This window comes from Trachypithecus francoisi, unplaced genomic scaffold (genome assembly GCF_009764315.1).
Source record: "Trachypithecus francoisi isolate TF-2019V2 unplaced genomic scaffold, Tfra_2.0 Lachesis_group21, whole genome shotgun sequence".
NCBI classification, from domain to species: Eukaryota; Metazoa; Chordata; class Mammalia; order Primates; family Cercopithecidae; genus Trachypithecus; species Trachypithecus francoisi.
The window spans coordinates 12,968,446-12,980,781 of NW_022681467.1; the positions used below are offsets into that span (position 1 = coordinate 12,968,446).

General features: G+C 35.5%; 1 protein-coding gene across 3 annotated transcripts in view; it reads left to right on the plus strand.

The window, feature by feature from the left end:
* TASP1 (taspase 1) overlaps positions 1-12,336 on the plus strand; it is a 275,867-nt gene that overhangs the window by 59,067 nt on the left and 204,464 nt on the right. For all 3 annotated transcript variants that reach the window (XM_033185585.1, XM_033185587.1, XM_033185586.1), the window contains 2 exons: positions 565-685; positions 7,028-7,112. In XM_033185585.1, coding sequence (XP_033041476.1) covers positions 565-685; positions 7,028-7,112 — 206 coding nt within the window. The remainder of the gene's footprint in view (positions 1-564; positions 686-7,027; positions 7,113-12,336) is intronic.

Genomic DNA, 12,336 nt, shown 5'->3' on the forward strand with positions numbered 1-12,336 from the left:
AAGGCTGGTCTTAAACAGCTAGGCTCAAGTGATCCTCCTACCTTGGCCTCCCAAAGTGTTGGGATTACAGGCGTGAGCCACTGCTCCTGGCCTGGCCTTTTCATTGATCCCCTTTGTCAAGTTAAGAAGTTCCCTTATTTAGTTTTCTGTTTTTCTCATGAAAGGGTGTTGGATTTTGTCAGGTGCCTTTTTTCTGTGTTTTTTGTTTTTGATATAATGTTTTTTTCCCCTGTATTTTATTAATACAGGGTATTACACTGATTTTCAGACATTAAACCAATCTTACTTTCCTCTTGTTTGTGATATACAATCCATTTTATATTTTGCTGGATTTGTTTTGTTGGTATTTCTTTGATAATTTTTTTGGGTCAATATTTATAAAGTATATTCATCTGTACTTTCCTGCTCATATCTTTGTTGTGTTTTCACATCAGGGTGGTATTGGCATCATACGATGGGTTGGGAAGTATTCTCTCACCTTCTAGTTTGTAGAAAATTTCATGAAGGATTGGCATTAATACTTTTTTTAAGACTAATATTTTAATTTTTGTTTTTGTCTTTTAGGATTCTCCTTTTACAAATGCAGGAATGGGATCTAATCTAAATCTGTTAGGTGAAATTGAGTGTGATGCCAGCATAATGGATGGAAAATCCTTAAATTTTGGAGCAGTTGGAGCACTGAGTGGTATGTGGGCATTATGACCTACTATCTTTGGAGAATCATGCACGTGACCGTTTCATGCCTTCTAAAGATGATTATGGTCTTTTTCACCATTACTGCTTGGAATAGTGTTTAAAACAAATATTCTTCTTTTTTTATTGAATTTAAAACATACAGTCTTAGTTATAAGTAGTTTTTGGTTTGAATTTGATCATTCTCCTGTATCCCTTGAAGAGATTAAAGACATTTAATACTTGATTTAGAATATTAATTTTACAATTTGAAATACACACTGTAGTTTTTGTTGTAAAAAATTTCAGGTAATGTAAATAAAGTTTACCTTTGATCCTCCAAATCTTTTCTTTCTCATTTCCTTTCTCCCTGGGGTCTAACCAGTAAAAATCCAGTGCTTTTATCTATATTTTTATGTAATAGAAACACAGTTTTATTTTGTGCCTGTATTTGTTTTCTTAAAAAATAAATGTGTTAATTATTATAAACTTTTTAGATTTAAATATAATCTTTGGAGATTTTTTCCACATCAGTACATAAAAGATATGTCTCATGTTTTATACTTCATTTTTTAAAGTAAAATATACATGAAATATGTATTTTATGTGTACAGTTTCATGAATTTTTAGATGTAGACGTCATATAAGCCGCCACCTAGATCAAGACATTCAACATTTCCATGTCAAAATGTAGAACATTTTCGTAATCCCAGAAAGGCCCTTTATGCTTCTCCTCGGTCCATACTTCTTGTGCTCTCTTCCCCTATGCTAACTTTGGGTACCATAGATTAATTTGCCTGTTCCTAAAACTTACATGAGTGGAATCAGACACTTCTGTGTCTGTTTTCTTTTGCTTAATGTTATGCCTGTGAGATAGATCCATGTTTTGTATCAGTAGTATTTTATTTTTTACCGCTTAGTAGTATTTCATTGAGTGAATATACCATAACTTCTGTATTTAGTCTCCTCTTAATGGGCATATGAAATTTCTAGTTTTTTACTTTTTTGAGTAAAGCTTCAGTGAATATTATTTTACATGTGTTTTGGAAGACATATGTACTTCTGTTTTTTTTTGTTTGTTTGTTTGAGATGGAGTCTCACTCTGTCACCCAGCCTGGAGCGCAGTGGTGCGATCTTGGCTCTTTGCAACCTCTGCCTCCCAGGTTCAATTGATTCTTCTGCCTCAGCCTCCCAAGTAGCTGGGACTACAGGCACCCATCACAATGCCTGGCTAATTTTTGTATTTTTAGTAGAAACAGGGTTTCACCATGTTGGCCAGGCTGATCTTGAAGTTGTGACCTCAAGTGATATGCCGGGCTCGGCCTCCCAAAGTGCTGGGATTATAGGCGTGAGCCACCATGCCTGGCCACATATGTACTTCTTTAGGTACATATGCATATATGTTTTGTTTTAATAGATACTGCTGGTTTTCAAAAGTAACTGTTGCAATTTATACTCCCACTAGCAGTGTAGGAGCTTTTCAGTTACTCTGCATCCTTGCCAATTTTTGGTATTGTTATTGTTTTTAAAATTCAGCCATTTTGATATGTGTATAGTGGTATTACTGAGTGTCCCTAGTGACTTATGTGTGTAGTGGTGTTCAATTCGAGTGTCCCTAGTGACTTATAAGAGCCTTTTCATATGCTTATTGACCATTTAGATATCCTTGTTGAGAAGTGCATGTTTGCACCTTTTGCAGATTTTTATTTGATTATATCTTCTGTTGATTTGTTGGAGTATTTTAAATATTTTACATACAAATCCTTTGTAAGATACATGTATTATGGATATCTTCTCCCAGTCTATGGTTTGCCTTTGCAGTCTCTTAATGGTGTTTTTTGATGAATAGAAGTTTCTGATTTTAATGAAGTTTAAGTTCATTAAAAGCAACCTTTTCTTTTATGATTAACTCTTTGTATTTTAAGAAGTTTTTGCCTGTTCAAAGTTATGAAGATAGTCTTCATTCTTTTCTTTCTGTAATTTTATTGTTTTTATCTTTCACATTTAGCTTTCTTATCAAGCTCGAATTAATTTTTGTATATGTAACATAGGGGTCAACATTTGTTTATTTTTTCCTCATATGGATATCCAAATGGTCCATTGCCCTCTATTGAAAGGAAGTCTTTTCCTCATAGAATTGTGTTGGGAAATTAGGTGGCTGTGTGATAATTTGTTTCTGTGCACTGTTACGGCTGCTTTCAAAAATGAGTTGGGACCTGGGAGGCGGCGGAGCTTGCAGTGAGCGGAGATCGTGCCACTGCACTCCAGCCTGGGTGACAGAGCGAGACTCTGTCTCAAAAAAAAAAAAAAAAAAAGAGTTGGGGATTTTTTTTTCCTATTCTTTGAAAAGGTTTGTATATGATTGGAATAATTTCTTTTTAATTGTTTGAAAGAATTCATAAATTATTTCAAATTAGTGGGATTTTCTTTGTGGGAAGTTTTAAAAGTAGGATTCAATATTTTTAGCATTTATATGATTGTATTTTCTTTTTCATGTGCATTTTTCTCGGAATTTGTCTATTTAATATGAGTTGTCAAATTTGTTTGCCTAAAGACATTTTTGTTAGCTTTCTTTATTGATTTCTAGTTTAATTCCACTGTGGCCAGAGAATGTACTATGTATGATACCAATCCCTTGAAGATTTTAGAGACTTGCTGTATGGCTCAGATTATGGAGTGTTTTGGTAAATTTCCATGTGAACTTCAAAAGAATATGTATTCTGGAGTTGTTGAGTACAGTGCTCTATATGTGTCACTTAGGTCAATTTGGTTATTTATTTGTTCTGATGTTTTCTATCATTTCTTTTTTGTGATAGTTAAGAAAGGGTGGTTCGTTTTACTTTTACTTTTTTTTATGATGAAGTTTTATTGGTATTTAATAAAATTTCATGTGTTTGAAGGCCATTAGGATTTCTCTGGGTACTACCTGTTCATACCTGTTGTGTGGCTTACCTTTTAACTCTGTTTATAATATCCTTAATCATATTGCAATTAAAAATTTTTCTTTGTCCAACTTACTGCTTTCTCTTTTGTGGCTTTTGTATTTTGTATTTCTTAAAGTCTCTTATAATTTATAAGCGTAATTTACTTGTATTTTCTTCTAACACATGTATAGTTTATTTTTCCTTTACCTCTTGAATGCGTTTTTTTCCTGAAATGACTGAAAATTGTTCCTACATAGTTAATTGAATAAGTACAGTTTATTAAATGACTCTAATACTGTAGGCATTGTTCTACAGTGGTTTACATATTTTATTTATTTATTTATTTATTTATCTATTTATTTATTTATTTTTGAGACGGAATCTCGCCCTGTTGGCCGAGGTTGGAGTGCAGTGGTGCGATCTTAGCTCACTGCAACCTCCGCCTCCTGGGTTCAAGTGATTCTCCTCCCTCAGCCTTCTGAGTAACTGGGATAACAGGCGTGTGCCACTATGCCTGGCTAATTTTTATATTTTTGGTAGAGACGGGTTTCACCATGCCGGCTAAGCTGGTCTTGACATCCTGACCTCGGGTGATCCACCTGCCTCAGCCTCCCAAAGTGCTGGGATTACAGGCGTGAACCACTGTGTCCAGCCCAGTGGTTTACATATTTTAAATCATTTAGTTCTCACAATACCCTTATGAGGCCTATGCTTTTATCCTGTGTAATACCATTATGAGGTCTATGCTTTTAAATCATTTAATTCTCACAATGCTCTTATAAGTCTGTGCTTTGCAGATGAGGAAACTGAGACACAAGAGAGATTTAGTAGTTTGTCCAAGGACATTGTATTATTCTGGGTAAAACTAGAAGACAGAAACCGTACCATAGTTTAAATAGAAGTTTAATATAAAGAGTTATTAAGCAGTGATTAGAGAGTAACTCTGTAAACATGCGAAGAGAACTCAAAAATGTATCCTAGGGCAGAGGGAGAATACCTAAAGAAGAACACATTTGGCAGTAGGTTTAGACCTCACTGAAGAAGGTGTGGCTATCATCCACTGTATGCAGAGAAGTTGCTGAATTACCCAGGCCAGAGCTAGTCTACAGTTATTGTGTGAGTAGGATCAATCCTGTGAGGCAGAGGCAAGCTCAGGCTGGTAGGTGAGCACACAGAGGTCAAGATGCTGTGAGAATTAAACCTCCCTTGGGCAGGATAAAGATTGGCCTTTGGCTCACTGCACAGGCACCCTGTGGAACACTTGCTATGTGTGCCTGTGGGGCTGAGCATTGGGTGTGGGGATCAACGTCCTGAACTGGAGTGTGGTCTCATTCTTTCTGGAGCTCTCAGCTATGCTGCTGTGGCACCAATCAGGAGCTGGAGAAAACATGATGTTCAAATGCTGGAGAAAGCTGCTCCCTGTGGGCACTTAGCACAGGAGAGTACCACATTGGCCAAAGTGAAGCCTGGTGAGCAAGATACCCTTTCTTCCTACAGTGTTTCTTTAGTGTCCTCTACTGACAAAGCTTACCCATTGTGCTAGCTGGCAAAGGAAACATACTTAGAGGGCCCATATCCATTTTCACACATCAGGCAACAAAGGGTGAATTTGTAGCTGAGAAGCGATAAACTGATTAACTGGAACAGTTACAAAGTAGTCTGACTCCTAGGCTTTTACCTTTGTGTTCTTTCTCCCTCTTATATGTAGTTAACCCTTTTCCTACTGATTTGAAATATTAAACACCTAAATTCACAAGTGTCTGTTTCTGAACTTTAGCTTTATTCTATTCCATTGACATATTTGTGTATTTTGTACTCAAACCACTCTTTTTTAATTAGAATAGCTTCAAATAAAAAAAGATATCTTGCAGGGTAAATACCTCTTCATTTTTCTTTTTCAAAGTTTTACTTTCCTGATTAAGAGTCAGCTTCTCATGCATCATGGAAATCGTTTTGTGGTTTGATGGAGAATTGGATTTATAAGTTATACATTGGATTTATAAGTTATAACTTATACATATATAAGTTGTATAATAAACATATAAGTTGTATAATAAACATATATGTATAAGTTATAACTTATAAATCCAATGTATAACTTATAAATTGTTAATTTATAAATAATACATATAAAGTTACAAATTGGATTTATAAGTTGAATTAAAGATTTGGATTTATAAGTTAACTTGGAAAAGATTAATGTCTTTACAATATTGAATCATCACATCCAGAACTATATTGTTTTCAGAACTAGGAGACCTGATTTGGGCTTTTCTTTATCTTGTTTTGTATTTCATACTTTTTTTGTGGAAGATTTGGTATTGAGCTACATTTCTACAATTGGTTTTGCTTAGAGTCGATCTGTTAGCCTTAATTTAAATTTTTGTAGTCTCTTTATATATCCCACTGATGATTTGTGTGTATTATTAGTGTCCTGAAAGGCAGGCATAGATTAATGATGAAGGGTATGGTCTTCAATATTAGCTGCCTCCGTGTTAAAATTCAGTGCTGTGATCATGGGCAGGCAACTTAACTCTCTTTATAAATGTTTTCTCATTAATCAGATAGGATTAATAAGTGTTGGTTATATGACAGAATTGAAGGATCAGCGAACTCATCTGATACATTTAAGAATTTGGCACTGGGCCTGCAGCATATTAGGAAATAGTTACTTTCATTGCCTTCCACCATCATCATCATTGTTGTCATCACTGTCATTGTCTTTGTCATTGTCATCTTGACAGTGTTTATCACACTCAAACTGTCCTGTCAGTTCTCCTGGATAAGCACCATCACCTCACTTGTACATACTGGTTGACCTCTTGGAAAGAATCTGAACCACATTTTAGTTTACAATCTTTTGTACAGTTGGCCTCTTCTCCCACCCTTACCCAATTTGAAGGACATTTCCCCGTTCTTTCTCTCGTAGGTGACATTGAAAAGTTTTGGCTTATTTTTCCCCATTAATTTTTATCTCCAAGGTCAACTTGAAGCTGTTTATAATGATGTTTATTCTTTAAAGGGAGTTTATGGTCTTGTGGTCACTAAATGCCTGGAGCATGTATATAGTTTTGATAGTAAGATAGTATCACATTTTAAGTTCATTTTAAACGCTCTATTCTGAAATCTATTAAAAAAGGAACCTAATTTAAATATGTAGTATTTCAGTTCAGCCTTTGCTTCTGTAGCACATGACAAAACATGAGAATATGTATTTTATATTTGTTCTTTTCTTGCTTCTAGGTTTTCATTTATTTTTTGATTTAACTCTTATGGCTCATGGGTATTAAGGGTTTTCATTAGTATTACTTGATATATCAAAAAAGAATTTCCAAGATATATTCAAGTTGTTTTATTGAAACAACTGCAAAACTGAGTGGGAAACTGAAAGACATTTCTGACATCTTTTTTGCCAATTTTTTTTTTTATAGGAATCAAGAACCCAGTCTCAGTTGCCAACAGACTCTTATGTGAAGGGCAGAAGGGCAAGCTCTCGGCTGGCAGAATCCCTCCCTGGTAACCACTTTGTTCTTCCCAACTTTCCCTGTCTTTAGTGCATTTCTATCCACAGAAGGCTGATGCTGTTGGTTACACACCAGGTAGCATGCCTTTGAAGAAGAAGATAAACTGTGTTCTGTGACCATGGAACATTTTGTACAGCTGATAAAGTTCTGGATGGAAAAGAATATTATGAATTAAAGCAGAAAGGGGGTCAGTGTTCAACTGGGCTCATTTTATTTTGAAACTTAAAAAAAAAAAACTTACGCATTGTAGTCTAGAGTCTAAAGTAATTTTTAATTTTGAGAAGTTCTTAGCATAAAAGTACATGGAATATAGTAAATAGCCCTTATGAACCTGTGATCCAGCTCCAGTAATTACCAGTGTTTTGTTCTTATCTGTCTCATGCATCTCAGGTTTTTTGCTATAGAGTTTTTTGTTTTTGTTTATTTTTATTTTATTTTATTATTTTTTTTTTGAGATAAGGTCTCACTCTGTCACCCAGGCTGGAGTGCAGTGGCACAGTCATGGCTCGCTGCAGCCTTGACCTCCTCTGCTCAAGAGATCTTCCTGCCTCAACCTCCTGAGTAGCTGGGACTACATGCATGTACCACCATTCCTGGATATTTTATTTTTTGTAGCGATGGGGTCTTGCTGTGCTGCCCAGGCTCATCTCAAACTCCTGGATTCAAGCAATCCTCCTGCCTTGGCCTCTCAGATAGCTGGGATTATAGGCATGAGCCACTGTGTCTGGCCCCTATAGTATTTTAAAGCAAATCCCCGACACCGTAGTTTACCCTTAAATAGTTTTGTAAGTAATTCTGTGTTTGCAAAACATAGCCACCATACTGTTAGCATGCCTAACAATATTAAAACTTATGCTTTAATACCATGTTATACTTAGTCTATACTCAGGATGCCTGGTTATGGAGTTTACATGAATGTTTTGTGTTCAAAGTTGTGGTGACAGTGCTGTAGGAATCACTTTGATTCTACTGTGTTTTGAAGTCACAGAAAATAATATAGTTTAAAAAAATCTTAAGTCCTTTACCCGGATAGATTTAAGATTTTAATTATATATATCCCAGTTTAATTATGGCACTAGAGAGTCAATTATGAAAAAATTCTCAAATATTAATTTTTAATATGTGTTTTTGATCAAGCAGTGGTAAGGGGTAGCAAATCTGATTTATTGAGATCCTTTCTAATATCTGTTGGATTGACTTCAGTAAGTTTCCTGGTAACTCTGAAAGTGAGAAAAGTGATTTAAAAAATCTTCCCTCATGATTTATTAAAAAAATACTTCTCTCCTGATTTATGTTAAACCAATGCTGTTTTTTTTAACTGGTATGAGATTATCATCTAAAATTTTCTAAGTATTTGTTTAGTAGGTACATGTGGAGTCCTTCTATCCATACCTTTTTAAGGGAGTAATAAGTGCAAAGAGATTGTCTCTGGATTTATATTCTCGGTAATGTACATTTAAACATGACTGCGTTCTTTCACCCAATATTTTCTATTGTGTGTAGAACCTAATTAACATGAACTAAACAATTTAGAAGACATGTACACAATAGAGAGAAAGAGATGTAGTTGTTTGGTTGGCAAGAAAAATAGCATCAACAGTGTAAAAAGCATTTGGAAGTTCACCTACAAGTCTACTATAATCCTGTTGCCCCCACTCCTCATGGCGTTTACCAAGCAGATTCTCAAATTTATATGGAGGAACAAGTGTAAAAGAATAGTAAAGACAGTTGTAAAACAGATGAAAGAGTTGGACATACTTAATGGATAGCATGATACTTTTATATAATACTATAGGAATTAAAACAGGTTGATATAGGTATAGATAAAAAGATCAGTAAGAACTGCAAGTCTAGAAGCTGACTCAGTGCATGAGGGAATTTGGTCTGTGACAACAGTATCATCTCAAATCATTGTGGGGAAAAATAATGGTGTATTAAATAAATTGTGTTGGGACAGTTGACCACCTAGTGCAAGAACATTAAATTCTGATGTCATATCACTAAGAAAATGCCCAAACCCAAAAGTAAACAAGTGTAGCATAAAAATATTAAGAAAAAATATGGGAGAGTATTCTTATGACTATGAGGCAGCAAAAAATTTATTAAGATAAAAAATAAAGCTAAGTATTGAAACATATGACAGGTGAAGATGTTAACGGATTATACAACTGAAGATACTACGATCAGAATTAAAAGACAGTATGTCCTTTGGAACTGAGAAAAATTATTTGCAGGATATGTAGCAAACAAAAGATTATCCAGAGTGTTTATGAACTAAAAAATATCAATAAAAAGACAGCTCACATTTTAAAAATCGGTAAAGGATACAAATAGGCAATTTATGGGAAAGAAAATATTAATGGGATATAAACATATGAAAAGATGCCCAATAATATTAATCAAGGAATTGTTAGTAATAAAAAATATGATATTTTCACCTTTTTCAAGTAGCAAAATTAACAAAGACCAACAATATGCAGAATTATTCAGGGCATAGAAAAATCGGTTCTTTTGCTATTGATGGGAACATAAACAGCTGGTTGAGAGACAATTTTATATTATTTATTAAGTACAAATTAAAAATGCATGTTGTATGCCCATCATTTCTATCCTGAGACAAAATGCCTTCACAAGAAGGCTCATACAGCACAAGAAGGCTATAGCATTGTTGTTTGTAGAATATACAATTGTAAGCTCCCGAAATATCCATCAATGGCTAAATAAACTGTTTTCTAGTTATATTATTAGATATTCGGTGGCATTAGAAAAAAGGAGAGAAACATTTATGTATAGTAACATGGCTTACTGTTAGAATTAATTTACTTGGGCTGCTTTAACAAAATACCTTAGATTCAGTGGCTTAAACAGTAGAAATGTGTTTTTCACAGTTCTGGAAGTTAAGAAGTCCAAGAACTAGGTTCCAGCCTGTTTGGTTTCTGGTAAGCGTTCCTTTTCTATCTTGCTTTCTCACTGTGTCCTTACACTAGAGATAGGGGTGTAGGGAAGGGGTTGTTGAGAGAGAGAAAACTTTCCTTCTTATAAAGACACTAATAGCATCACGAGGGCCCTACCCTCATGACTTTATCCAACTCCGATGATCTCCCAAAGGCCCCATCTCCAAATATTATCATATTGAGGGCGAGGGCTTCAACAAATGAATTTTTGGGTGGACACGATTCAGTTCAGAAATAGATCTCACATTGTAGAGTAAAAAAATCAAGTTGCTGATGATATGTTCATTTTGACTTCTGTTTTCTTAAAAAATTTGCAAAACAATATGATGCATACCTGTTTCCTGACACCTAGGATAGGAAATAAAACACCACCAAAAGATTTGGAGCTGCCTAGACTAAACTCTGCCAATTTACATTTCTGCCCACAATGTCTTGTGATCATTCAACCAAACACTTAACAGGAGTAATATAATATTTTAAAAATCTTTCCAAAGTTAAAAGGGAAGAGTTTTAAAATGTACTCCTTGTTCCTTCCACTGTCTCACATGCTCACCCTGACCCCCATCTCTGCCCTACCTCTAGGTAACAATAACCCTGATTTTAAGCTTTTCTCATTGCCATATATTCTTTCATATTATTACAGCATATTAATTTTCTGTGGCTACATAAATACGTGCATAGATGTACAGAAAAGACTTGTAAAGTAGGTTACGAAGCCCGCTGTGATCACCTCAGGGAAGGAGGGAGGAGGGAGTAAGATGAGGCAATTGTCCAAGGGGACATATGCAATATTTTAATATTTTACAAGGAGAAAACATACAGGTGAAAGTGATGGCTACCTCTTTATTAAAATGATATTATATAATAATGGTACACCTGTCTGGAAGTAGCTGGTTTTCTCACAAACATAGTTTTCAACTTTATGTTTTGAGTATTTTGATATTTTAGGTATTTAACATTTTCATATGAATTTTAGAATTAGTTTTTCCATTTCTGTAAATAGCCTGCCAGAATTTTGTTTGCAATTCTAATATATGCATTTATTAAGATTTTTAAACTCTCTCAACTGTTTTATAGTTTCCAGTGTATAGATCTTGCACAGCTTTTATTATATTTATACCTGGCACTTCTTTTTTTTGATGCTGTGGTAAATGGTGTACTTAAGCATGTTAATTTCCAAGTGTTCGTTGTCAATATGTAGAAATATGATTGATTTTAACATATTGACATTCTATCATGGGAATTTGGTAAATCCATTTGTTTTAGTCCCAGTTTTTATAGATTCCATAAGATTTTGTTTCTTTCTTTTTTTCTTTTCTTTTTTTTTTTTGAGATGGAATCTTGCTCTCTGTGGACCAGGCTGGAGTGCAACACATCTCAGCTCACTGCAATCTGTGCCTCTCAGGTTCAAGCAATTCTCCCGCCTCAGCCTCCTGAGTATCTGGAATTACAGGCATGCACCACGATGCCCTGCTAATTTTCGTATTTTTAGTAGAGGAGGGGTTTCACCACGTTGGCCAGGCTTGTCTTGAACACCTGACCTCAGGTGATCCGCCCGCCTTAGCCTCCCACAGTGCTGGGATTACAGACATGAGCCACCGTGCCCAGCCAAGATTTTTTACATAAATATTATGTCTCCTGGGAATGAATATCGTTTTATTTCTGTTTCTAATCTAGATTCTTTTGACTGATTTTTTTTTGTGCTTTATTGCATTGGCTGGAACTTCCAATGCAATGTACAGTAGAGAAGTGTGAGAATGGACATCCTTCCCTTGTTTGTGATCTTAGGGAAGAAGCATTTGGTCTTTCACCATTAAGTCTGATGACTGCTGCAGGTATTTAATCACAGATGCTCTTGATCATGTTGAGAAAGTTCCCTTCTTTTCCTAGTGTATTAGACCATTTTGATACTGCTGTGAACAAATACCCAGGACTGGGTAACTTATTAAAAAAAAAAAAGAGGTTTAGGCCGGGCGCGGTGGCTCACGCCTGTCATCCCAGCACTTTGGGAGGGCGAGGCGGGCGGATTACGATGTCAGGAGATCAAGACCATCCTGGCTAACATGGTGAAACCCCATCTCTACTAAAAAATACAAAAAATTAACTGGGTGTGGTGGTGGGCACCTGTAGTCCCAGCTACTCAGGAGGCTGAGGCAGGAGAATGACTTGAACCCGGGAGGTAGAGCTTGCAGTGAGCCGAGATCACACCACTGCACTCCAGGCTGGGTGACAGAGCGAGACTCTGTCTCTTAAAAAAAAAAA